General features: G+C 52.0%; 2 protein-coding genes across 3 annotated transcripts in view; both read left to right on the top strand.

Moving 5' to 3' along the window:
• Positions 1-364: 364 nt before the first annotated feature.
• KCNE3 (potassium voltage-gated channel subfamily E regulatory subunit 3) lies at positions 365-2,731 on the top strand. Of its 2 annotated transcripts, none has more exons than XM_035344196.1 (3): positions 365-378; positions 1,075-1,367; positions 2,339-2,731. In XM_035344196.1, the coding sequence occupies exons 2-3, from the start codon at positions 1,075-1,077 to the stop codon at positions 2,724-2,726; spliced, it is 681 nt and encodes a 226-aa protein (XP_035200087.1). In that variant the 5' UTR covers positions 365-378; the 3' UTR covers positions 2,727-2,731. The 2 variants fall into 2 exon arrangements, with proteins under 2 accessions (XP_035200087.1, XP_035200098.1); XM_035344207.1 differs by having other exon boundaries at positions 2,429-2,731.
• Positions 2,732-9,882: 7,151 nt separating this feature from the next.
• PGM2L1 (phosphoglucomutase 2 like 1) overlaps positions 9,883-27,282 on the top strand; it is a 29,714-nt gene continuing 12,314 nt past the window's right edge. Inside the window, exons 1-3 of the mRNA XM_035343824.1 lie at positions 9,883-10,116; positions 17,993-18,160; positions 25,189-25,295. Coding sequence (XP_035199715.1) covers positions 10,018-10,116; positions 17,993-18,160; positions 25,189-25,295 — 374 coding nt within the window. The 5' untranslated portion in view covers positions 9,883-10,017. The remainder of the gene's footprint in view (positions 10,117-17,992; positions 18,161-25,188; positions 25,296-27,282) is intronic.

Consider the following 27,282-nt stretch of genomic DNA (forward strand, 5'->3'; position numbering starts at 1 on the left):
TATGGGGGCTGCTGTCCACGGCCCCATCGCTTCTCAGGGCACCCAGGGGTGCTGTGGGGTGTGCCGATGCTGTGACACCCCCGTGGTCTGGGGGGTACGGCTCCTGCTCGAGACGCCGTGAAAATGCTGCTGGGGGTCGGGGCCGGATCCTGCACGCCTCAGCCAGGGCCGGTAGCACTGTGGGAAGTGCCCCGATGACGATTTTTGTGGTTCTCCTTCTTCTCTTCCCCAAAAATTCGAAGTTGGGGTGGATGCTTGCTCGCCCCTGGGACAAGAGGGAGAGGCCGGGGTTGCTGAAGTGTCCTTCCTTGCTGCCACCGCACAAAAACGGGCAGATTTTATATAAAGAGACGCTCTGGGGAATGGTTGCTGCTCCTTCTGTGTGCTGCCCCCACGGCGGTGTGTGACTGACCGGGCCGAGAAACCGCTGATGAGGGGCTGAAGGTCACCGGGATGGTGCTGATGTGGTGGGGAAGAGCAGGGAGAGGGGACACAGGGCGCCCAGCGGGACCTGAGGCCTTCATCACCTCCGAAACCACTGCCCTGCCTGCAGCATCTGTCCCAGGGCCCCGATGGCCTTGGGGTCGTGGTGGCCTCCTGAGGGAGGTGGCCGGGCTGGGGAAGGGGCTGCAGGATCCTGCGGGGGGGCTCAAGCCCCTTGGGGGGGCCCTGCCCCAAGGGAGCTCCCCTGTGGCTGCCGGGGCCTGCGGGGAGCTGCGCAGAGGCCGGAGCCGGGCTCTCGCCAGGGGTGCCCAGGGCCAGGAGCAGAGGCCCCAGGCCCAGAGCCCGGGAGGTGCCCCCTGGGCCCCAGGCAGCACTGCTGGGCTGGGCGGGTGCCGGAGCCCTGGCCCAGGCTGCCCAGAGAGGGGCTGGGGGCTCCTCCACGGGGTCTCCGCCGGGAAGTGGGGCTGGGCGAGCGGCTCAACGGGGCCCTGCTGGGGGCACCCAGGGGTGCTCCCGGTTTCTGGTTTCTGAAAATCCCATTTCCCAGCAGCCGGCTGAGCTCCGGTGATCGGGGACGGGAGCATCCCGGGCAGGCTCGGTGCCCGCTGTGAGGGCTCGGGGACAGCGGGGATGTCCGGAGGAGGGACAGGAAAGCGTGACCGGCAGCGTGCGGGGAGGGAAGCGCAGGATCCGGCTGGGTGGCTCTCCCGGCCCCATAAAACCTCTTGCATCCGGGCTCGGGGGCCACAACGGGACCTGAGGGGCTGGGGACAGGCTGGTGGCCCCAGTCGGGGCTGGGTGGCTTTGGCAGGTGGCTCTGCCCCGGGAAGGGGAGGAGGCTGCGGCACTCCCAGCCCGGCTGGCGGCCGCGATGCTCCAGTCCCGGCTCAGCCTGGCGGCCGTGCAGGCACCCAGAGCACCCGGTGAGTGCGACCCCCCCCCCCTGCTTCCCCCCCCCCCACCCCCCCTAATATGGGGACCCCCCCCCCCTGTGGAGCTCTGTGTGGGAGAAACCGTATTTTTCTGCTCGACATCCCCCAAATTCGGGGTCCCCCCCCCCCCCCCGATTTACAGGTGTTTGCAGAGGACGGGGTCCAAGGGTGCCCCCCCATCCCCTTCCTCTTCACAGCTGGCCCAGGGGATGCACCCCACATTTGGGGGACCCTTTTTTTTTGGGGGGGGGCAGCTCCCCGTGCATGCAGAGGGCACACGGGGGTGTGGGGTGGGCTGGCAGAGGGGTCCCATGTCCTGGGGGGGGGCTGGAGGGGGTCCAGGACCCAGCTTGTGTGTGGGGATGGAAATTCCAGGGGGTTTGGGGCAGCAACCCCTCGGGATGGGTCCATGGGGGCATGCAGGGATCTGTGCCCCCCCTGGCTAGGGCTGGTTGGGGTGACTGGGGTCAGCGTGTGGCAGAATCGGTCCCAGAGCTGTTATTTAGGGCGGGGGACCCCAGGCAGGTCCTGGTAGGGGCTGCAGCTGGGGCCGGGGAGACCCCCGGGCATCCCTAGGGCACGAAGGTGACGCCAGCCCAAGGTCTGTGGGGTCGGGACCTATTTCTGCAGGGGAAGTGCCTGCCGGGGTCTCGTCCGTCTGTCTGTCCGTCAGAGGATGTCCGACAGGCATCTGTGCACCTGCACCGGGTGCTTAACCCAGATTGCCTTCAGGTGGCTTTGATCAGAAGCGTTAAATGCTCTGATTTTGGGGGGATTTAACTCAAAGGGAGCAGCACCGAATTAATGCTGCTTTAAGTCTTGGGAGGGCACGCGGGGACCCGAGCTGGAGGCGTGCTGGGTGCCCCCAGCTCCCATGGGTGCCAGCTCTGCCGACGGGGCTGGATTTGTTTTTTTTTTTCCTCCACCAAAATATTCCTGGTCCCCTGCTCCTTGCGCTTCGAGGACCATTTTGGGGCTCTCCCCTGGGTCCATCCCCGGCACCATCCCAGGGCATCCCCACCGCGGGGGCTGACGCTGCCCCCCTCGCGCAGGCTCGGCGAGGAGATGGAGGATGACAACCGGACGGAGCCGTGGCACCGGAGCCTCCAAGCGATGCTGGATGCCTTGAACCAGACGCTGCACGGGGCCATCCTGCGCCCCGCCGCCCCGCACAACGCCAGCGCCCGCGCCGGCCGGGACGACAACGCCTACATGTACATCCTCTTCGTCATGACGCTCTTCGCCGCCACCGTGGGCAGCCTGATCCTGGGCTACACCCGCTCCCGCAAGGTGGACAAGCGCAGCGACCCGTACCACGTCTACATCAAGAACAGGGTCTCCATGATCTGAGCCTGGCCCCGAAGCCTCCTGCAAAACCCCGCGGTGCCCAAGGGGGGCTGAGCCCCGGTGCGGGGCAGGAGCTGGGCTCCTCGTGCCTGGCACGACCCGCAGGCAGGGCCCGGTGCCGCAGAGCCATCCCGGCTGGGGACATGGGGACACGGGGAGGGCAGAGGCAGCTCCTTTCCCACCGTTCCCGTCCCCTGCTGAGTTTGGCAGGGGCTGTAAAGGAGGAAAATTTGCCTCTTCCCCGCTCGGACCGGCCAGCATCGCCCTCCAAAGCGTGCCGTGGGGTGCCAGGAGCTTAGTGACGTGGGCTCGTGGGTTTTCCTGGTGCTAAAAGCTGTCGTTTTAGAACGGTGTCGGGCCACGCTTCGCTGGCGGGGAATTAAAGGAGATGCCGGTTCCCGAGGGGTTGCGTCTGCTTCTTCTCCGAGCGTGTGGTGCTCCTGGTGCCCCTCGATGGCTCTACGACGGCCAAAATTGCTTTGTGATGGGACTTGCGCCCCCGAGGGTCCGGCCGGGCTCTGGCCGATGATGCCGGAGCTTTTCCTGCTTCCTTCCTGCGGGGTGCTGCCGGCTGTAGCTTTGGCCTTTTGTACCGCAGCTCCCAAATGTGTTTTCCAAGGGGCAAGCTCGTAGTGGCAAACGGGAAGGGGATGGACTTGGGTCCTCCTGGGCTCCTTGGCTTCGTCCCCGCTGCTGAAGCAGCCGGGTTTGGGGCTGGCGCACGGGGTGGAGGGCGAATGTCCCCGTCCTTCCAAACAGGCTGCCTGCCAGGGCCAGCGTTGGGCAGCACCAGTCACCCAGCCCCGGCGCCTGGAGCGGTCCCTCGGACATCTTAATCTGCTCTTAATCTGCTCATAAAGGCTTAATTAATGTCTAATTGCTGCTAGACCGGCTGGCCCGTAGGGCACCTTCCTCCTGCACTCAAACACCGCCGCGGCGCCTGATCCCACACCCGCGCCGCCAAACCCTGACCCAAACCACAGCGTTTCGGGGAGGGCTGGCAACCTTGGCACCCAGGAATTTGGGATTTCCCGTGCCTTCAACCCTGCTTTGGGCAAGAAACCCGATGCAGGGGTTTGGGGGGCCCCCGGTGGGCTGCGTTTTGGGGATGTTTGCTGTTTCTGGGCTGGGCACGTGGTGCGGGAAGGGTTTCTGCCGGAGCAAATGCCTCTGCTGTCCCTCGGCACCAGGTGCCCGGCCCAGGCAGGAGGGGGCTTGAGAGGCTCCGCCGTGTTTGCCTTGTGGTTACAGCGTTGGGAAAAGCAAATAAACCCTTTATCTGCAAATAACTCAGGGGAAGCAGACCGGGCGGGCACAGCCGGGATGAGATCCTCCTCCTCCGGGTGGATTTGTGCTCAGGGTTTTTCCACCTCCGCGGTGTTTATCCTCCCCTAACACCCAGGGCACGCCTTGTGCCAGGGCTGGCCTGGGGTCCCCCAGGATGGGACAGCCTGGTGGGCACCCCAAAACCCCCCGGGATGTGGCCTTCCCAATGAAGGGAAGACCCTACAAGGGGAAAAACCCTCCTGAAAGAGCAAGCTCCTGCCGAGGTCCTTACCCTCCCCATTTCCCCTCCGTTGGCAGTTCCCCCACAACGAGTTTCGGAGCAGGGTCTGCGGAAGGCCGGGGGGGGTGCCCTGGGTGTCCCCACCAGCCACCGTCGGGCTGGGTGACAAGGTGCCAGTGCCACCTGGTGGCCTTTGCCTCGGGGCCCCGCTGCTGCCGGGCACGTCCCCGTGGGACCCACGGCTCATCCTCCGCGTAGGTTGTGATGGGCTTTGGGGGACGCCCGGAGGGGTAGGGGGACATGGGGATACAGGGGGAGCCTCCCCAGATGGGTTTGTCTCAGCTGCCAGGGGAAGATCTGGGGGCTAATTAGGGGCTCATGATTATGGGTAATGATTACAGGGTGTAACAGCACAGAGGTGCACTCGAGTGGGCGCAGAGCAGAGCTGGGGCAGCGCTGGCCTTGGCAAATCACTAAAACTGCAAATCACAGCTGGCTACATCAGGGTTTGCAGCCAGAAAGACACAGGGCTCGTGTGAGGCCAATGTATTTGGTTGCTTATTTTTTTTTTGTTTTATTTTGTTGTTTTTTTTTTTCTCAGTACACAACAATGAGTCACGGGTGAGACACCTGCAGCAGCCTGCCTGCTCCTTGGGAAAGGTTATGGAAACATTACGCGCGTGGGAAGCTGGGGCTGACCTTGGTTTAAGGCAGCTCGGGGGGGGCGGTGATAGGGTTGTGGGCATCGTGTGGGTGAGAATTCGACGAGAATTGCACCAGGTGAAACAGGAGGGACCGACAGCGACGGCACACGATGTCCTCCTGCGAGGTGACTCTGCACACCCGCGAGGACGAGCAAAATTCAGCCGAGCTTGCTTGACGTCCTCCGTGGCCCTGTATTTTTCATCATCCTGATGTAATAGCATTTTCTGGAGCTGCGGAGTGCTTGACAAACACCGGGCCCAGCCCCAAGAAGCCATTTCACGAGTTCGTTTTAAAGTCCCTGATGGAAAATGCCGCTTTCCACCAGGAAAGCCACCCAAGAGCACTGGGGTGAGTCCCGGCAGGATAATCTGCATGCGCTGGTGATAAGCTGCCGTGAATTTATCACAAGCCTGGCCATAAAACCAACCGTTGGGACTGTGATCGTGGGGCAGTTCAGTTCAGCTTGCCTACTGCCTGGGATCTGCACCACGGGGTAAAAAAAAAGCAAAACACAGCATTTTTTAATAAAGCTCAAGGCAGAATAAATTCTTATAGACAGCCGGGAAATCCCAGGCACCTGGGATCCCGTGTTCTCCCCTTACAGCACGTTTTCTGTACAAATTCGCTCAGTTCCACGCCATTTATGCCGTAGTTCGGGATTAATTGAAGGGATAAACTGGGGTGAAGAGCCTGCCCCACGCTTCTGTTCTTGCTGTCCCATCGGAGGAGACAGGCCCGGCACGTCTTTTCCGCAGATGGATGCGGCTGAACCGTTCAGCGGAGCACGCGTGTGGGCTATTAATACCTAGCGGGGAGGATTAAAAATAACCAGGTCTGGTTCGGAAAGGACAAGCTTTGATATACGAGGGGACTGGCATCTGAAGCCGGCCTCCCCGGGGTGCTGAGACCGGAGCGAGCAGGAGGTGCCGAAATTTCCCCCCAACACTCGCTGGGGCTTTGCAAACCTCCTTCACCGGAGTCTATAAAATGCACTTTATCAGATCGGACGACAGCTCAGGGTGGGGAGAGGAGATAATCCTGAATTTCTCTGTGCTTGCTGTGGGCAGAACTGGACCTGTCGTGTGTTTTCTGCACCGAGCTGCCTGGTACGAAACATGTCACACCCGGGAGGGGGGGCTGTGGCAGGGACTGTCACCCCAGGATCCCAGCCCTGTTGTTGGGCTGAGAGCAGAGGTTTTCCAGCAGCTCTGAGCTGCATGGTTCTGGTTATTTAGGGCATTTAAGCCTTCGGCAAACCAAAGAGGATGTTGTCCGTGATGGAGGGTGCAGGATCAGCCCCCCCCCAAGGCTCACACCGTGAAGCACCAAGCCTCAGGCTGCTTCCCAGCCTCAGCGGTTCCTGCTGTGTCCTTCCCTCCTGCCAGCCTGTGCTTCTTCAGGACAAAGACTTCAGCTGCTTGCACCCCAGATCAGGTTAAAAATGGCATTCAGACCCAGAGAGGCACGTCCCCACGCGGCACCCTATGGACTGGCAGGGCTGTTATCGCTGCCTGGGTTTAGGGTTGCGCTGCCTGCCCGGCAATCCGGTGCTCCGAGAGAGGCAAATAAAAGGATGGGAGCTGCTGCATTATTACCGGGTAACCCAAGAGGCACAGGGTGTTCAGGATACATAAATAATAAAACAAAAGCCATGCCACAGAGCGAGGGCACGCAGAGCGCCTGCCGAGCGAGCTGGAAGGACGCGCTGGGTTCATCCCGCGTGACTTGTCTCACTGCAGGAACCGGGGGCAGAAAAACCAGCCTGGAATATCATTGGAAGGAGCCCTGGGCCCTTCGGAGGCTATTTGGAATCAATGACGTGCAGCAAAATTGCCATGGAAACACCGCACCTTCTGGGTTCAGCCCTGAGGCTCTCCGGCGCGGGGCTGGGCAGCTCTGTGTAATCAACAGAAATCAACAGAGCTAATCCGGGTTGTTGCGGGCGAGGATTTGGTCTGCGGTACCAGGTCACTGGGGATGCTGACACGACCGTACAGATGGTTTTTATTTCTGCTTTGCAGTGACATCACCGTGTGCTCAGCCATTCTTCTGCTGAAAAACACCGAAGGCGTTGGTAGGAGCGAAATATGCGCACCATTGTTCGGGGGTACGCTCCTGAGACGCCGCGAACCCAGCCCTGCCGGGCTGACGGGTACATTTCACCGTCTTCAGCCCTGCACGGCGTACGTGCAAACCCCAAACAGGAGCTGTGTGTTATTAGCAAGTCTCTTTTAACTTGCATTATTCGGTCTGCGTCAAAAGAAGACTCTCATTTTGGGGGCACGGGCAGTTATCTGCCATTCCTTAGCTGCAGTTCTGCTACGTGGGGGCACTCTGGGGGTCAGAGCAGCACGGGGAGCGGTGCCTTTCCCTGAAAACACACACACACAGCCACACATACGGACATGTAGATGTGCGTTTTGGCTAGGGTGAAGTCATTCCCTCCAGCTGAGCCCCACCACGGTCCCTGCTGGCGCTGGCTGCTCCCAGCACGGGAGATCCTGCAGAGAAGTTTCAGCCCCTCCACACTATGCTTATTTCCAAGAAAGAAATAACACGCAAAGATTTTTATCTTCGATGAGGCTGCTTTATCTTTCTTCAGGGAAATAATCACGGAGGATCACCAATAACTGAAGGACTGACAATTCTCTGATTTAAGTATCAGTGATGAAGGTCAAAGCCTGCTTTTAATTGTGGCTGGGCAGCTGAGCACTGATAACGTGGGGTGTGGGCATGGCTGTCACTGTCTTGTGCGAAACTGCTTTATGAGATCCAGGGTGCCATATAAAGAAACAGCCTGCTTGCTCTGATGGCAGAAAACTGCTCTTCAGAATAATTTAAAGCTCTCATTAAGAGTGTGAGGAAAAAAAAATGTAGCCACGAATGGAAGCATTTGAAATATGATGTTTAATTTTAACAGTCTCTCTTATTGCCTTTCCAAAGAGCTACAGAGCTCCTGTAAGAAACATTCCTGCTTGGCAGGCTTGAGAGAGGCATTTAACATAGGCATTGTCCTTCTTGGGGGAAAATGAAGTTTTTAGAGACTGGAGCTGCTGTTGTGCTGGGCTCTGGCCTTGAACACAGAACACAAAGGAGAAGAAAAGGGCGGCAAAGCTACGAAGAGCAGAAGCCGTGCCTTGTGTTGACTCTCAGGTGCAAATTCCCTGAGGGAGCCACCCTTGTCAGCTATTCTGGAAAAATGTGCCAGCATCTGGCTGCCTGGGACACTGGGCTCGGGATCACATCAGAGCTGCTAAGGATGCCACCTCTTTATGAGGAGATATGCAGAGAGACAGGCAAGGGGGAAAAAATAGGAAAGGGAGAGGAAATAACGCGAAGGAGTAGATGGCATGGGGTACATAAGCCTGTAGGGTGATGGTGAAGCTGGTAGGAAGCACGGTGCTGAGCAGTCTGCCCTCAGGTTGGGCTGGCAGGGTCACCTCTGGCTCATCGTGTCGGTCGCAGGGCCCTTTCCTACCACCCCACAGGCTGGCTCCTTCCCCGAGCACCGGTACCAACAGATGGATTCCCCACATCCATCCAGAGGACTGCCTCACCCGCTGACTGTTGGATTCGTCTGTTCCGTGTGATTTCCTCACTCCGCCTTCTTCTACACCATAAACGACTGTTAGACAGCCCTTCAGTGATAACGGGTTGATTTATTGCTGTCTTTATTTCTTCTGCTGCCTACCAGCAGCCCCGTGTAACAGTCTACAGGTTCACCTCCCTGCACCAGGTCAATCCTCCGGACCAGAGGATTTGTTTGTGTCTGCAGCCAGGAACCAGGTCCCTTTGAGACACTGACTTTAGTGCTTCAAAGGGGAGGGATGTTAAAAAAAATTTATAAGCTTTTATAACGGACTGTTCCCTTCTGTAGCTTACAAGAGCTATGCCGTGCTGCTCCAGCACCCCAGGCTGCATCCCTGCATCTTTCCATCCCTCCACTGCATCCTCCTCGCCCATCAGGCTCATTCCACCTCCCCAGGGGCCTGTGCTGCTCCCAGCCGTGAAGCCCGGTTGTTTCACACCTCCCATCGCTTCCAGCGTCCCCTGGGCAGCGATCCTATTCCCCTACGGACCCCAAAGCCTCGCACCGCGGTCCCATCGCCCTGCGGACCCCGAAGCCTGGCGTCAGGCCGCAGTGCCTGCCATCGCTATGGCAACCTCAGCAGAGCGGCTGGGGATGGCAGCAGGGCTGAGCACACACACGGGGACAACCCGATTACAACTGGGGGTGACCGGGACGGGGATGAGAGTTGTTATTTCCCTCCTCGTGACAATTTAACTGCTGCTGGAGTGTCTGGGAACACCTCAGACCGAGGGGCTCATTGCCCAAGGAAGGGCTGATGCCATTTTCCTTCCAGAGGGAGAAGCGAGAAGCTTGGAGGCTGGCTTGGGGCTGACAGGGGCACAACCACGGAGATTTTTAGGTTTTTAGGTTTTTGCTCATATTCTTCACCCCAACGGATTAGTGCGTCTCTTCAGTGGGGTGGTACGGGATATCCTAAATAACACACACACACACACACACACACTTATTGATTTATTTAATTTATTTGTAAGTGAATTCTATTTATATTTATTTATTTATTTATTTATTTATTTTTATATAAGCGAAAACAAGTAACGCCCAAGGGGCCTCCCCGAGGCCCCAACGCTACGTGACGGCTGGAGGCGAGGCCGGGCCCCTCAGCGGGATCGCTGCCCCCTCAGGCCGTTCCACCCCCTGAGGCACAAGCCGGCGCGCCGCGAGGGCTGCCGGGATTTGTAGTTCCGCGCCTCACACCAACCCCTCCCATTTGCTGCGCGCCCTGCGCTGACCGGACTACATTTCCCGGCAGGGAGGCGGAGGGCGGGAGAGCATTTCCCCGCCCCTCCAGCGGCAATCCCGTGCTTTGATTGGCGGGCGGGCGGCGGAGGGGCGGGGCCGCGCTGTGGAGAAGCAGCGGTAGGGGCGGCGCTGAGGGGGGCGGGCGGTGGCGGCGGGCGGTGGCTGTGGCCCCTCGGCTCCCTGCGGTTCCCTCTCGGCGATGCCCGGTGCCGCGGAGTGAAGCCGCCGCTGCCTCTTTCCCCTTCCCCGAGATGGGCGACGTGAACTCCAACGTGCCGCTGACGGCCGCCCGCAGCACCGGCGACGCGCAGCTGGACCGGGCGGTGTGGCAGTGGCTGAGCTGGGACAAGGTGCGGGGACGGGACCGGGACCGGGATGGGACGGGGCCGCTGAGGGCTGCTGAGGGCCGGGGGCACGATGCTGGCAGCCCCCCGGCACCCCCTGGCCGAGCCGAGGCACCCATGGCCCGGCGGCGTGAGGTGCCCCCAGAGCCGGCGTTTTGACCGTTTTCGCCGTTATTTCCCCAAAACATCCCGGTTTTAGCCCCCCTCAGGGACTACAGGGGGCCGAGAGCCTACCCGGCGGGCTGCGGGCTGGGTTAGCGCGGTGCGAGCCTCCCCTGAGGAATGAGGTCCCTAATAATGCCTTTTTTTTTGCGTTATTTTCCCCAACCCGCTGCCGAAAGGCTTATTTTTTTCTTGCTGCTTCCCCAAAACGTCACGGGCTGGGCTTAAAAACGTCGCCTGGGGCTGGGGAGGGACGCAGCCACCCCCCCCACGCTGCTGCGCCTCGCTCCTGGTGGCTTCGTTTTGATCCTGGCCCAGCCAGCTGTGCGATGCGGGGAATATTTGGGGGCTCTTCTCCTCCCTTTTTGTCCAGCTACCGCTCGCCATCTGCCCGTGAAAGCGTCTGGGAGCAGTGAGGAGTGCAGGAAGGAAATAATATCTGTGGTAACACACCCGGTAAACCAGGCTGAGCTCCAGCACCGAGGGGTTTTGGAACCTGGCTTTGGGTTGGCGTGGTGAAAGGCTCTTCTTAAACAGCTCAGTATGTGCTGATCCCTAAAGGGTATGATCTGGGAAGATTTATGCCTTTTAAACATAAGGCTACCAGAGGAAAAATACTTTGGTTTAACCCAGCAATAGCGAATTATCATTTCTACAAATCGAAATTAGCCAGCCAAATAGCAGCTGAAGAGGCACCTGCTGACCCCAGCTTCCCTAGGTGATAACAGTGATGCTTCCAGGGCTTGAACTTGTTAATTAGGGAGGTTTTGAAGGAGCCCTGTGAATATTGGGGGCTCCAAACCAGCTGGAGGAGGGCTCAGAGCAGGGCTGCTGCTGCAGCAGGAGGAGGCTGGGCACAAGCAGCGCGGCGGCACCCGATGTAAACAAAGGAGGGGACGGAGGAAAAGCTGTGAGGAGAAGCTCCTCGTTTCATCGCAGACCCAGCAGATGAGCTCTCTGGAGGCTTGCTGCTTATCAAACAACGTGACAAGGTCTCTGTCTCACCCCCGGCTTCCTTAGCCCTGGGGACTTTCACTGCCTCTGATCAAGGAAAAAATGTGTGTGCTATTTTTCCCCTGCTGTATTTGGCTGTGGGGAGCTTTTGCCCTCAGGCTTAATTGAAAATTACTCGCTGTAATTAATTAGAGCCGCGCTCGCCGTCCTCTTTGGTTTGGGTGTACGTGCTAAGCTCCTCTAAAACTGGAACTGTGATTAAGGGCTGGGGCGTGGGTGGAGAACTGCCTGCGTGACGATCATTTTGCTGCTCTCCTGTCTCACCACTGCTGTGCATCTTCATTAATGCAGCTAGCGGCTGGCTCAGAGGAGCCCCACTAAGTCTCCCTTCTCTCCCCTTGATTGCTGCCTTTGCTTTGAGACACCAGGCACGTGCTTTTGTTCACAGGCTTAGAGTGAGGGCTGAACAATTAGTCTTTGTTTTCTCTTTTCTCCCTTTAATCCCTCCTCATTCACTCTCTAACTTTGTTATTGTCTTCCCATAACTGCCTTGAGTCTCCTAAAGGCGCCTGTGCTGTTCAGAAAGCTGTCTCAGAGCCGTTGTCTCCAAGAAAACCGCTTCTGTTTAGAGCAGTTTGGGAACTGGACCTTGTAGTAACACCCTTATCTCAGGCGGCTCTAAAGCGGCCAGGATGTGCCACACGTAGAGCGGCGCAGAAACGAGGCGTGCTCAGCGCGGGAGCTGAGCGTTTGTTGCACACAGCAGAGGAAGCATTCAGCGGCTTTTTTGCAGTGCTCCCGACTGCTAATTCTTAAGTTTTGTGGCTTTTGAGATGTTTGAAGAGGAAATGGGCTTGGTAATTACGGACCAATGACCCGCTCCCGTCGTTCAAGTCGCAGTTTGTATTTTTACAAAGCCTTTACTGCGAATTTCTAAGAATAAATTTGCGGAGAGTAAGGTCTAGGAAGCGGCCAAGTGAAAAGAGAAGTTCTTCAAAGCTACTCGTATTCATTGTGAGCTCTAACGTTAAAACCTGTAGGATAAAATTGCGAGCTACTGGGACAGCTGATTCCGGGTAGGTGGGTTTTGTGCCCAAGCCTTGGTGCCAAGGCAACCGAGAGAGCTTGAGCAACTCTGAAACGGGGGAAGCCCCGGAACGACACAATTACTGTGTGCTTTAGTGCCTGTTCTAAGGTATGAACATCCACGAAGCCCATCAGGATCGTCTGGAAACTTAACCTGTAAGTATTTTTGTTTCATGTTGTTTTGGGCCAGCACAGAAGAGGTGGCTTCCCCGCTGGGCTGTGCAGCTGGCTCCTGGGGAGCCCTGCAGCACCAGATCCTGTTCCCTGCCCCTTTTTAGCTTTGCTCTGCTGCTTGCTGCTGAGGGTTGTGGGTTTGAAGGCCAAACCCTGGAAGAAAAATGCTCACGGAGGTGACTGAAGGTGGTGTTTCAGACCTTGGGAGTTAAAGGCATGCCTGGAAGGTGACCCTGCGTGGCTCGGCGTGATCTGCAGGACTCATGTCTCATGCTGTTCAGTGGGGAAAATCCTGGCTGGGTGGCTGCGGATGGCCTTCGATCCGCTCACCCTGTGGTGTTCCCCAGGGCTCGCTTCTGGGGCCTGTTGTATTTAGGATTTTATTTAGGATTTTTGTCAATGGCATCGACGAGGGGATCGAGCGCCCTCAGTAGGCTCACAGATGACGCCAAGCTGGGTGGGAGCGTTGATGTGCTCGAGGGTGGGAAGGCTTTGTGGACGTGGTGCTCAGGGACATGGTTCACCAGTGGGCTTCTGATGGTTGGATTTGATTATCTTAAGGGTGTCTTCCATCCCAGGTGGCTCTGATTGTGCTATCTGTCCGTCCCTGACGTGAACCAGAGATTTCACCAGGAACTGTCAGGGACTGTGGCACGGATTACAAATTTCCAGGTTTTAGTGCCCCTGAAGAGAGGGGCTGATGGCTGGGTTGCAGCACATCACCAGCACGGCCTGCCTGTGCTTCCAGCAGTCTGCTGGGGCCGTTTTTTCAAGCTGCCTGTGCCCTGGTACCCTCTTCCAGCATAGATCAGCACTATTTATGCTAGGTAGCGCTTGTCTGAGGTCATGGAATCATTATCTTGGGGGAAAAAAAGCTTCAAGATCATCAGTCCCACCGTCAGCTTGGCCTCCCGAGTCCCATCACCAAACCAAGGAGCACCTTGGACGTGCTGCTCCCTTCCTTGGGATCTCTTTGCTTTTGGTAGTTCCAGACCCTGGTGTGGGTGGTTTTGTAGCGTGGACACCCGGATCCTGCGTGCACGGGTTGGGGGAGGTTGGGGGGAGGAATAGGGCCCTCGGGGGCAGCGTTGGAGGGTTGGGTTTTGGTACCAAACCGACCTGAAAGCCTACCAAAAGAACTCTGCTTTTCCAGGCAAAGAGTGCCTGCAAACCCAAGACTGCTTGGAGGGAAAGCTGTGATCTGCAGCTATTTTCAGAGGACCTTTGCCTTGAAATCTCACCCTGGCAGCAAACACGTTATGACGTTGAATTCAGCAGAAAATGTTTTTTTTTTCTAATAAAACTCCCAGCCTTTCTTAAACGTGACGTTGCAGAGCGTTGACTGCCGTGGGACTTGACCCCAAAAGTTCTGGCGTACGTCGGATTCAGGCAGGAAAACGTCTGTAGGAAGCTGTTGAAGCTGTACCCTGCCTCCCCAACAGGCTCATCCCCTTCCCTCTTAAAATCCACAGGCAGGCTGGGGGACAGGAGCCATGGGAAGGTGGCACTCAGCAGGGTGAAGCTGTGCTTGGGTGGGAGGGAGCCCTTCAAACTGGCACCAAGATGGTCTGGGGGCTGGAGCGTTTGCCCCGTGAACTGGTGTTGTTTCTCCTGCCTGTCCTCTCTTGGTGTGCCTGTGCTTGCCCCTATGGGGCAAGGCTGAGAAATACAGGGCAGGAAGGACCAAGGGGGGAGAAAGAGAGGAAAAAAAAACACCAAAAAGGGTAAAAGCCATGCTCAGAAGCCCAGCTGTAGCCCTGTCACCAGCCAGAGGCTCCTCTTTGCTTTCCTGGCCCTTTTTCAGTGCATTTTCAACCTCTTCCCTCCAGGGCTTTCCAGCTGCTCTCCCCTTATCTGCAGCCTCCTTGTGCCACCTTATCTGGTGCTGCTGGGTCCTGAGCACCTGCCCTCTGCCCCTGGTGTGTCCAAAAAGCTGCTCTGGAGATGAATGAAGGGTTGGTTTGTGTGAAACAGCAGAATTTATTTCTGCTTCAGAGGCAGGGGGCTTCAGGCAGTCTGGTGCCTGAAGCCCCAGGCTTCATTTCACAGCTGTCAAGCAAACCAGCAAAAAACCAAACCCAAACAATTTTTTTTTTTTTTTGATAATTTGCAGTAGAATTAAGCTTAATTCGGGGCACCTTCGGGAAGCAGGAACCGATGGGAAGCTGTCAGGATGCTGCCACACAGCTGTGATAACGGCTGGCCTGAGGTCATGCTGCTGGTGCCACCGCATGCGCAGCACGAAGCACGTCATCACCGTGTCTGGATTTACATCAGCTCTTGTAAATTTTTTTTCTTCCTGTTGCCCTGGGAGTTTCAGGTCCTCTCTAAAAGAAGAGAATCCTAAAGCTTTTAGCTCGTAGCTTGTCCTTCCCCTTTCTTCTCTGATTGCAGATTTTAGCTACCTGATGTTTGGATGCTCTTTTGGCTGACTCGTTTTTGTTCCCTAGGGAATCAGTAAGGTAGCTGCCATCAAAAAAAAGCGGTTAATCTATTTGCAAAATCCACGTGTATCCTAAAAAGCTATTAAAGATGCTGACCAACCTTTTTTTAAGGGAGAACCGTGTATTGAATGATGGTGGCGTGAAACGAGGCTTTCAAGCACTCTTGCCTCAAACTCTTTCCGTGTTAGTCATTTGTTTTCTGGCTGCCTGCCTCCGAGCAGCTCAAAGAGGCTTGCACTTCGGGGATCTCGTAGTTGTGCCCCCTTGTTTTTGTTCTATTTTGGGGCCAGTTTTAGCAGTGCTGTGAGTAATGGCTCACTTTGAAGAGCCCTCTGAGAGCACAACAAGTAATGGCTTGCCTTTTATTTTAAGGCACAAATACCTTAAAATCTAATTTAAGCTCACATCTCTCATTTTGCTAGGATTTGAGACCTGTTGTCCAGCAGCGGAAATAGTTTCGTGGTTTTGTCCCAGCTTTACAGAAGCTTTTCTTCCCCAGAAGAGGCGGTGTGGGTGATACCAGCAGGCTTTTCCCAGCGCTTCCAACCTCCCGAAGATCCTCCCTCCGTGCAGAGCAAGTTCCCCAGCGCCGCAGAGGCCGGGTGGGAGCTGCCGCTGGCTGACCTCTGTTTTAAATGTCAGGGGTGTTTCACCCTCGCCTTCCAGATTCCGTTTCCCTTCTTTAACCCTTGCGTAGGGCTCTGCTTGAAGCAGGTTGTTCTGGAGAAGCTCTCGTGCAGCCAGAGCTACAGGAGCTGTTGTTTTATGCTCTGCACTGATCGCTCTGCCTGGGATGCGTTCTTAGCAAGCCCCCCCTGGGTTGCGGTGCGCTCACGGGGGTTGTGTCCTGGCCAGACTGGGTGCCAGGAGACAGGACTGAGTTTCTCGATGACCGAATGAATTCATGGAGCCCTCAAAACCCCCCAAATTCTCCTACTTATTTGCCCTCTGCTTAAGGACAGCAGCTGTTGGGTGAGTTGCTTCCAACAGCAAGCAACTTGTAAAAGGCTGCACCAGCAGGTGCATCTTATAAAAGGACAGGCACCAGTTCTCTTCTGTCCTTGTTCCCTTTGTCCCAGAGGACTTTCTCTTCTCCCTAGGCATGCCCAGGGTGCTGGGATTCGTGTTACTGTGACTGCCTAATTCTCATCATCGTGAGTAATTAACATTAAAGTTTCCCTCCTTGTCCCCCTAGCCTCGGTGTTAGCTGAGGGTGCGGGTTAACCACGAAGAACAAACGGGGTGTGTGCGCGCGCACTTTGTACCCTCGGGAGTTCGAAGCTGTGATAATGGAAGGTAAAAACAGTCCTGCAGGAGCGGAGGGAGACCTCAACAATGGGCATTTTGTATCCCACCTGCCCCGTGCCGTGCGCTGCGTATTGCTGACTTCAAAGCCTTTGTAGGGTTGTAGCCTTCCCTGCCGCGTGGACCTGAAGGTAAATATTTGAAGTCGGCCTTTCGGAGGAATATCTGTTCGCTCCCTCAGCTGCACTATGAGCAGCAGTAAATGTTCCTTCTGTACATGGAAGCAACAGAAGCTGTCGTTCTTTGTAAGTGCAATAAATGCTGAACGAGGAGTAGGTGTCAGATCAGAGGAATTGCTTCCTACTGTTTTATTTAGCCAACCTCTTTCCTTCTCAGGTGCCCGTTCCTTTCAGTCTTGGCTTTCAGATGCTGAAGGCACGGGATGACAGCTTTCCTAGCGTTCAGTCCTGACTCGGCTGGTGTTTATATCCCTTTTGTTGGTACAAGAAGCCCTCTTTGCAGGTCGGGAACTCCCTCCGTAGGAAATAAATCTCCCTTGAATGCTCCTTGAGCTCCCTGCTGTTGTCCTGCCATCCCTGTGCCTTTTTCCAGGCTCCTCCTGTGTCACGGCCCTTGCAGGTACCTGCAGAGCAGCCGACAAACAGCCCCGTCGTGATATCTGTACCGGCAGCACGGAGCTGTTAGCAAGCAGAGGTGAAGTGCTGTGGTGCTCAGAGGACGATGAGAGCAGGAGAGGAGAATATTGCTGGCTCTTCCCTGTGAACCCTGAGGCTGCTTAGAGGTTTTTCTACGTGAAACAAACTGATACACATTTATTTTTTTCATCTCTTCCTTTGAGCAGGTTACGTGTGTTGCTGCTTCTGAGGGCAAATCATAAAGAAATCGCCGTCTTTGTTCTCTACGATGAAAAAAAAGTTACTTTTCCCTGATAGGAGTACTGCTTTGGGGAGTGGAATTGGTTTTTCTTCGGAAAGCTGCTAGCTCTTAAACCCAGTGACTTCTCTGCTTAGTGGCTGGGTGTTAAATGTGTTTTTTTCTGAGCTTTTAAGTAATTGTAGAAATCTGTGGAGTCGTTTTAATTCTGCTTATTTAACTGACAAAATCGAGACCTTCTGAAATATAGTTGAAAAACGAAGTTCGTGGAGTAGCGACAGTCGCTGTCACAGCGGTGCGTGCGGCATTTACCTTCAGGCGGAGCAGCGCTCAGCTTTCCTCAGCCCCATCGAAAATGGCTGGGCTCTTCTGGCAGGAAAAATGCACACCTTTTGTAAGAGTTCATGACAAACGGAGGCTTAGACTCTCTCCTGCCCGCCTCGCTAAATGTTAATGTAATGGAGAAGAGAAGCTTTATTGTGGAAGACGAGCTTTATTTTACCATGTCAGCTTTATTCTGCTGTGCTTGTTTGCAGACCTTTCCCACAGGTGGAGAGGAAGGAAATAGGGCTTTGAAATTAGGATTTTTGTCTGTCTTCCAGCAGCGTGGGCTGTGAGATTAACTTGGGATACCCTGCCTTGGAAAAACCTGCTCTGAAGTCTGCGTGCCTCACTCAGAGCCTCGGCATAGCTGGAAGGTGTACGGAGAACTGAACATCAGCACACCAATGGGTGCATGTCTTATAAATAAGGATGAAATAGAAAAATGGTGGAAATAAGAGGTACAACGTCAGCTAGTTCACATAGACAGGGATTTCCTAGGGCAGGAAGGACTTTGTCTAAGAACTCGTTAAAAACAATACGTGTATAGTTTCCATCCTGATTTCAAGTACTAAACGAAGACCTTGCATCTTCTTTTGCAGAACCAAAAAACAAAAGAACAGATCGAGAACTTGTTACAGGATGGGAAGCATAAGGAGCTACGGGATCGTCTCTGCTGCAGGCTGACCTTTGGGACTGCCGGGCTCCGCTCTGCCATGGGAGCGGGCTTCTGCTACATCAATGACCTTACGGTGATCCAGTCAACGCAGGTAAGTCGGGTGGTTGTGTAGCAGAGAGCTGAACAAGTTCACAGGAAGCTTTTGGGTCGTGTAATGTTGTGCTGGAACACAGGCTGGAGCCGGAACACAGCAGCCACAGTGATAGCGTGGAATGTTTCGGGGCTGGAAGGAAATAAAATAGCTGGAACGAGTTTAACTGGACATCCTAGGAGGCAGAGTGCAATCGCTTCGGCTGGAGTTTGGCCAGTAGCTGAGGTCTGTTACTCTGCTCTGAAGCTGGAAATCAATAGCTGTCATAAGAACCTTTAGTACTTTGCAAAAAATACCCTGCCACACGAAAAAACGGGGAAAAAAACAACCCCAAAAGCATAACCGCCCCCAAGCAAACAAGCCTTTTTTATTTTTAGCCCAATTTGCGATTAAGTATGCAAAACCAACAGGCTTTACTAGAGAAATGAGCAAGAAGTAAGATGAAAAAGCAAACGTAGGCTGACTGAAGAACATCCGTGGTGTATATTGCTTCTGGGATCGCCTTCTCTTAGTGGTTGGTAGTGTTAGGATGGGTTCAAGTAGTTGTAGAGGAGTATTGTGGTGAAGTGCACCTCCGTTTCTGTAGCTCTTGGAAATGAAATGGAGAAGTAGGAAATTATTTTGAACCACAGAATGAACTGAACCTCAAATTGCGAATCTTAAGTCGCATACTGCTTCAAGGAAGCTGATGTTTCGTGGTTTATCTATGATTTAATACTTATTTGGGTTAGCTTTGTCATTTTTAGAATTACTTGCTAAGAAAGCATTGTAAACAGATGCTGATCTTCAAAGTTTGGAGCAGAGTGTGTTGGGGTGGACTTACTGGTATGACTAATATCAGGGACGGGGAGCTCTTGGAACTCGACTGCCATTTTTAGTTGTGTATTGAGCTGAAGGAACGCAGTGCTGTTGGAAAGGGTCTTGGGCATGTATGTGGGGTAAAGTTTTGGCCCTGGAGGCTTTAGTCCTAATTTCCTGTTCCTCTGCTAGAGATTAGGCTCAGCGATGGTGCTGGGAGTGTGTTTAACAGGGCACAGAAGCTGGTACATGGGGTTGAGGAGCTGCCTAGAGGCTGCCATGGTGTAGGGGATGATATGAGCGCTGCGGTGGTGAGGACTGGTGGCAGAGACTCTTCGCTTCCAACACATCTTGTCCTTGAACCAGTTTTAGGTTACTTTGACTAGCTAAAGTACAGGAGTACAACTTCTGGACTTGTTCCCTCCAATGCCTTATACCCTTTTTTCTGTGTTGATTTTGCTCTTGCATGCCAGAAGAGGGATGGAAAATGATCAGCCTCCTCACTTCCATCCCTGCTTCTTTGTCCAAGAGCAGATTAAATATTCTTTCTCAAAGAACTTGTTTCCCTGTTGTCTGTCTCCTGGAAGGAACAGCTGATGCTTTGGTTATTGATCAAAAGTGCTCTGCTCCTTTTCTGTATTGCTGTCTCATAGTGACTTTGTCCTTAAACGTGCTCGTTGTGTGGTACCAGGACCATTCACAGCTGATGTGTTCCTCTGTCAGGTTTTTCATCCAAACAGGTCGATTAAATATTTAATCTTTACAACTAAGCTACATAAATGGAGAATACATTTCACATCGATCTGCCATCGTGCTGATTTCACGCTTGTATAAGACAAGTCTGAGCACCGGTCCATATTTCATTTCCTGATGAAAATATAAAACACAAGTAGGTTTGGACTGTGCATACTAAGTATGCTGAAATGTCTTAGCTGTTCCTGCCTCTTCTCCTGAGTACTGAACGTGAAATGAACTGATGCATTTGTCACCACTTGTTGTTCTCAAAACACCAGTAACAAGCCTTGGTTACAGTAAGCCTGTTGAAACTCGTCTACTTGGATTACTTTTTGTAAATGGTGCTTCAGCTTTAAGATAAAAGCTATTTTAATACCCGATTTACAAAGGGCTACTCAATTCTCTCCCTGTAATACCGTGTACTTAAACTTTTTCAAAGACGATGTCCCACTTGTCCAGCTGGAGCCTGAACTTTTGTAGGGAAAACAAATTCTAATGGCTCATCATACAGGCTTTTAAAAGCCCAGAAGTAGCACGTTGGAGCTTATCTGTAGGGCTTGAAGCCTGACCTTATATCCGTTTTTCCTTTTCAGTTTCATCTTTAGGTTTAGAAAGCTTTCCTCAGGTTTCTCAGCTCGGAACAGGACACATCTCAGGATGGTGCTTCCTTCAGATCTGGCCTCCTGTATGCCCAAGTGGTGAGCTGTAAGCGCTGTAACGGGGCGAACAGGGCTGTCTGCTGGAGCACTGGTGTGGTGGGAGTGAGCTGAAGAAAAGAGTTCAAAGCCTAGTAACGTGCTGTCAGTGATGGAATTCCTAAGACTAGTTAAGTTGTTCAAACATTCCACTTTCCTCTGAAGCAGGGTAAACACCTAGCTAGTGCAGAGGAAGTCAATAAAAGTCACCTTACTTCTTGGCCAGCGCAGTTTGTTGAATTTGGAGTTGGTCATGCTCCAAGCGCCTGAGAATCGCATGCTGCTTTTGTGTTCCGAGCCTCGTGAAAGCGTGACCGAGCTCGGATCGGCTGGCTGGTGCACGTTGTTGGCAGAAAGCAGAAAGTTTTGTTTTGGTCAGCAGGGAGTCTGTTTGCGAGTTCGGTTTCATGGGCCTTACGCATTTCTGAAGTTAAGAAACTGGTGAGTAGTCGCTGGCTCCCTCTGCTCAGCTTCCATTTTCGGTTATTTATCAAATAAAAAAAAATAAAAAGAAAAAAAAAAGAAAAAATAAAAAGAAAAAACTTTCTGAGAAGCAGATGAAAGTTTGTTTCTGAAGTAAATTTCACCGTATTTAATCTGTTGGAGTACTTCCAGTGGTCTTGTTCCAGAAGCTACTGGCATTAACAGAGGTTTGTTGATCCTTACCTGAAACGGGCAGCCCCGTCTCTCTAAATCTGTCCTTGTATGCTACAGGCTGTTCAAAGGAGACCTCAGTGTAATTCATTCATGATTTCACTTAATGATTGTATTGGTATCATCAAAAGTCAGCTACAGAAGGGCATGGATATCCGGGAGTTCCTTTAGACTCTTCTGAAGGTCGTTGGAACATAACTTGTGCATAAAGCCTACGTTTTCCTGCTCAGATATTGCTACTGCTTTTATTAGTCACTGTCCCTGACCTCTACAGGGACAAAAATAGCGTCACCTTTGTGTAATTGTTCTGGGTTTCCTCCTGCTGTGTAAGAAAAGCCAAATATAGGAGTTGAAAGCCTTAAATAGTGGACTTCATAAAGCTGTTACTATCTCATGAATCATCAACCAAATTTTTTCCTTCCTGTTCCTGATACCATCGCTTTTGCCTCACTTTTTCTGAAATTGATCGTTTTGGACAAGGAAGGGGATTACTTAAAACGTGGCAGTGGAAGCAGACTAGGCCCATCTTTGTGAAAGGAGATCACCTGAACCTCGTAGCTGTAGAAATATTTGCAGTATTTCAGTGCATCCAAAGATAAGTTTTCAGGTCCATAGGGAAGGTTACACATCCCTATGCTGATGCTTGCTAATGAGTTATTAATTATCACCAGGCATGAAACAGGAAGATGTTGACTTGGATATCTTTAACTTGGCAGCAGCAGCTGTTCAGATAGCCCAGGAGAAGTTAGATGAGGACACCATCAAAACCTGAGTCTGGGAAAAAGGAGACAGAAATCCTTTAAATTGGGAAACTTCTTAAAGAAAGGATTCATCTCAAGAGGTGTTGCACTTGCTAATTACCTCTGAGGAAGGGAGAATCAGACCTGGAAGAAAATAGGTGTGAACTTGGGTAGAGAGCAAGAGTTTCCAGCAGGACAGCCGACTGCCCAGTATAACAACTGGGCTCTCACCTGTGATCGACAGTGCTGTGGTCAGAGGGGACTCCCTGCTCTGAGAGCCCACAAAGCCCTCGTGTTCCTGTTGGAATTCTTGGTGTGATGTTGGACTTGTGGGGCTGGCAACCAGAGGCCACAGATGTCCCGAGAGGAGGACACAGGAATCTGCCTCGCCTGGCTGCTGAAGGAGCAGCAGGAGGTTTGTGTGGCCGGTACTGTGCTGGCTGAACACAGAGTGGGGAGGTCCACAACAGAGTAAAAGTGAAATTCCTGGGGACCAGGCTCTGCATTAGCTGCTTCTCACCACCTTTCCCCCCATTTATTTCTTCCCTATAACTCTAGCAAGGTATTTGGACAGTAACAAGTCTGGTAGGAGAGCTCAGCTGATAAGAACTTCCCCTGAAGGATCTCTGGCTGGCTAAGTTTAAGGTATTTTGTTCTTATTCCTGTGTCATTTAGTGTCTTAATTTTAAGTAAAAGTTCTTCATGGAAAAAACGTAAACACATAAGACAAACAAAATCGTTGATCTCTGTCAAAACATGAAGCTGGTTTAAGAGGTGGTTCTAGGAAATGTTCTGCCTCCCACCTGAGAGGGGTCGTGTTTAGATTGCAGTGGCACCAGTAGCTACCCAAAATGCTCAGGCAGAAAGCGCTGGCTTGAGGCACAGGGGAGAACGTGCAGACCTAACCTCTAAAAGATCAACAGAGGCCCTTGCTCTGCAATAAGAATACATCAGCTTGTCCGTTTGAGGAATGAGGGATATGCAGCGGGGAGACAAGCAAGGGTGCTGGCATTAGAGGCTGCTGTGTACTCAAAAAGCCAAGACATCTGTGATGTTGGTCACTTGGAAGGAGAAATTTGATGTGTGGGGTCCTAGAAGTGCCAGAAGAGAAGGTTTGGGGGTGCAGGAGGGAGAGGGAAAGCTGCTGTGGTGGTAAGGATGAGACAGAAACACTACAAAATGGTTTTACATCTGTAAACGGAGAGTCGTGCTCTGTAGCAGGATGCCTTTCCCATGCGCATAAAAGCAGCGGTTGTTCTATCGGAACTTATCTTGATGAAAGAGTTTATGTGCCCTGTTTGTTTCCTGTTCCTAACCAGCACCGCTTTGTCTAATCTGCTGCTGCTTCGTTTGTAAATCTTGGCTTCGTTGTGCAGCTTCCTGATGTTTGAGGAACTAGTTCAGAAGAAACCCTGTGGCGTGCTCTGACCTCGGGATAGATTCTGCTAGCTTAAATGAGGACATCTCGATAAGAGACCTGCCATTCATCTCCCTGAATGTTATTCAGTCTGTTCACGCTGTGAACGTGTTTATCCCATTCCTCTGTCTTGTATCTGCTTACAACTGGGAGTGGAAGTTCCTGAAGTTATCGGGGCAGCGCGAACGTGTTTGTGTCTCAGCTCATCGGCCTGCTGTGAAGGTGACTTCAGCTGACGACCGTGCTGTCAGCCAGCTTCTGGCTCCAGCGGCATGCCAAGAATTGATTCACGGAGAGAGAAACACTTGGATCCCTCTATAGTAACACGGCAGCTGTGGCTGAAACGGTTCTCTGAAGAGATACCCGTGTTCCTCGCTGCAAAAGGCTGTTTGTTAATGTCTTTATTTAAAAGAATTCAGCTAAGCCAAGTTCCACAGGTAGGAGTCAGACTGGCTTTCCCATCAAGAGCTTGCTCATTGGTGATGGTGAGTCAGATCCAGGTAAGGACGTAGCAAAGAACTGTGCTTCGTAGTGGGGAAAAATCCATTTGAGTTCAGTTTGACATCTCCCCTTTCTCCCCCACGGAGAGGGGGCTGTCCTAATAAGAGGTAGCTCTGTCAAGATGAGCTTGGCCAAGATATGCTCACGGTGATGTGTTTTAGTGAAGTTTGCCCTCTGATTGTAATGAGCTGTAGCACACGGAAATTCTTGCAGGTAACCACTGATAGAAGCAGAGGGAATGGCCTCAAGTTGTGCGGGGAGGGTCAGGATGGAAATGAGGAGACATTTCTGCTCAGCAAGAGCAGTCAGGCCTGGGGACGGGTTGCCCAGGGAGGTGGTGGAGTCCCCGTCCCTGGGGGTGTTCAAGGCAAGGTTGGACGTGGTGCTTGGGGACATGGGTTAGTGGTGACAGTGGTGGTAGAGTCAGACAGTAGTGGACAGTAGGTGGTTTATACCAGATGATCTTGGAGGGCTTTTCCAACTTGAATTACTCTACGAAACTTCTGGTAACAACAGCGCTTCCATCTTCTTGTCTAAAACTGCTGCTCACAGAGGGTTTGGATATCCTCCCTTGTTTCTGTGGTGGAGGTACAAAGTGGGAAGGGAACAAGCCCCTGTGGAAGGTGAAGCTGGAACACTGCAATGAACTATTTCAGAGAGCACCCATACCTTCTTGTTTTGGAAGAGGAGCTGCTGGCTGAGAAGCTGTTTGTCTTCCTCCTGGAAATCCCTTCCTTTCAGGGATTATTTCTCCTCACCACCAATTTTAAAAACTTGAAGAATTTTCAACACCCTCAGGTTAAAACAGACAAACTTGTTTCCTTCACCTATTCCCCGTTCTTCTCCCCACACTGGGGTCTTCTCTGATGTCTTGCCATTGGGAATGTTCTGCTGCGATGTACAGGAGACAAGAAGGCTTGTGTTTGGGCTGTGCTATCCGCATATAAATGGGCGACTTTAATCTAGTGGAGCAGGTCACAAGCCAAAAACTTGCTTTTGAAATCGTGGGTAAGGATGAAGCATCCATTTAATGCATATTTAGAGCATAAACTCTAGAATCAGCGCTGAAAGATGCGTGACCTGTATCGTGAACAAAAGGATGAAGGCGAGCACTGACTAACGCTGTCCTTGTGTTGTCTGAGTGGATGGATTTTCAAAAATTGGATTTTTTTTTTTCTATTGGGTCTGTAAGAAGATAGTTTGGTTACAAAAAAAAGGCATGCTAGAGTGAAAATAAGAGTTTGCTGCTTGAGGATTTTATTGGCTGTAGTCTGCTGTTTCTGAGGTTTGGTCACTTACTGTACTGCTTTTATTTCCCTCAACTGTTTGGGTGCTTTCTTTGCGTGAACACTTTTCTTTTTGAGGAGGGAGAAATGTGTTGCTTTTGTGACCGCAGTTTTTGCTGAGCTGTATTTTGTCTACATGAATGTTTGTGTACACTACACTGCAGCTGATCCTTCCCTTCTCTTTTCTCTTTTTTCTTTTCAGGGGATCTACAAGTATCTGGAGAGGAGTTTCTCAGACTTTAAGCAGAGAGGCTTTGTTGTTGGATATGACACACGAGGTCAGGTGACCAGCAACTGCAGCAGTAAGAAGTATGAGTATTGATTACATTTGCAAGACTAGAACTTAAATTGTGGCTTTGAATGCGTTCTATCAGAACAATTAAATGTTGTGAACTGTGCCCACTTTCCCCTCCCCTAGCCTATGTAAATAGTAAGGAAGAGAGGCATGGAGTAAAGCCTTTGTAATACCAGTTGCTGTGCACATGGATGTCAGGCTAGGTGCCTCACCAAAGAATTTACAGTCTAAATGCACAAGAACGTTAGGGAGACATTAAGAAGTTGCTAAGCCTGAAGAGAAATTTAAATGTGAAGGTAAATTCAGAGCACTAACGTCTAGCTTGAAATCACTAAACGTTAATGCACTGTTGCCATTAGCGTCTCTCTTTCACACTACACATCTGATTTAAACTTGCTTGGGGGGAGAAGAGTTCTGCCTTCAGCCTGCTGTAACCCTCTATTTTGACACCCTTCTGCTGGTCTGTGATGTCACTATTTCCACACTTAACACGGGATGATTAAATATAAACTTCTAGTGATGTCCAATTGAGCCCTTTGCAGGGAAAGGGGAGGGATGATGCCTAGAAACTGCTTCCTGAACTTGAAAAGGAATCATATTTCCTTGTCATTAGGGCAACAAAGCATGTAATGGCATGGTTTATGAAAGAAAACAACGCTGTAGTTAATTATTATTTAGTTATAGTTTATTATTGTAGTTCATGTGGTTACTGTGGTTAATTGCTTTAACTGTTGCAGTTATTTCTGTCCACATTTGATGTTGTAGGAGTGTAAAAGTTCTTGGTGTTACAGGGCACGGAAACTAGTGACTCTTCAGAGGAGCAACCATCTTCTAAGAGTTTTTTCCATTCCCATGAAGCCTGCATCTCCACACCCTTCTGTCTGACATGGAGATTCCTCCAGGCATTGGCATTAGGGTTTTCAATTTACCCCTTACATTGTATTTGCAAGGCCGTTACCCAATTTGCCTCTACTGTACACGATTTAAAAATGGGGAAGTGTGAGGAAACCGTTCCTTTGCAGCCACACAGAGCTTGGCATTTGGGCTTGATGGCGGCACAGTCTTAATGGTTCATGTGTCAAAGGAGCAAATCAATTTTCAATTATCTTTCCTTTGTCCCCTTGAACTGTCTCATAGTTACAATCATTCTAAAATCAAATCAGACCTCCCCAAAAGGGTGTTTTCAGTCCAATCGATGTGCTCGTCTGGCGCCACGTGGGCAGTGGTGCACGTTTCTTTGCATCCGTTCCAGTGTGGAGGGGGATGGCAGGAGTTCTGAGGGTATCTTGTAATTAAGTTGATGGACGTTATTGTGTTACAGGAGCAAAAGTTCAGTGGCTTGAACTACATGTTCAGCTCTCAAACTCTTAAGTGGGATCAGGTTATCAGTGGAATTCTGAGTACCTGAAACAGGCTGACAGTACATCACGGGAAGATAAGGAAGCAAGTGTCAGTGCTTGCTTATTAAAATAAGTGAGCAAAGAAACCATTTTATTTAACCTCTCATTAGTTCTGACTCAGAGCAGGGCTTCATGTTGTTAAGCGTTGATTTGTGTGTACCTGCCTTGAAAAAACAGTTTCATGTCAAGCTCTGCTTCATGAAAGAGCATCAATTTCTCTGCTTTTTGGAAGGAAAAGTTTACTATAAAGGCAAAGCTTAAAAACACAGGTTCAGTTACTTTCCATCTTCCTTGAGTAGCAGCAGTCTGGTTTGCAGAATTGTTTTAGGAATAGGTCTAGCTTCAGGAAATAACCTGAAAGTGCTGAACAAGGCTGGCAAACAAGCTTTACTGTGAGTTCTTTCCTTCAGAATTTGCTGTTGCTGACATTGGGCACTTTGACGTTTCTGGGGGATTGATTCGATCCTTGAATTAAGGAAGTGTCATACCAGTAGGCTCTATTTTTTTTGGATATCACTGTTTTATTTACATCATTGTCTGAAGTACCTGGCGCTCTTCAAGCAATAAATAAAAGTGCTCTCATGGATTCTACAACCTGAAA

This window comes from Oxyura jamaicensis, chromosome 1, assembly GCF_011077185.1.
Source record: "Oxyura jamaicensis isolate SHBP4307 breed ruddy duck chromosome 1, BPBGC_Ojam_1.0, whole genome shotgun sequence".
Lineage (NCBI taxonomy): Eukaryota > Metazoa > Chordata > Aves > Anseriformes > Anatidae > Oxyura > Oxyura jamaicensis.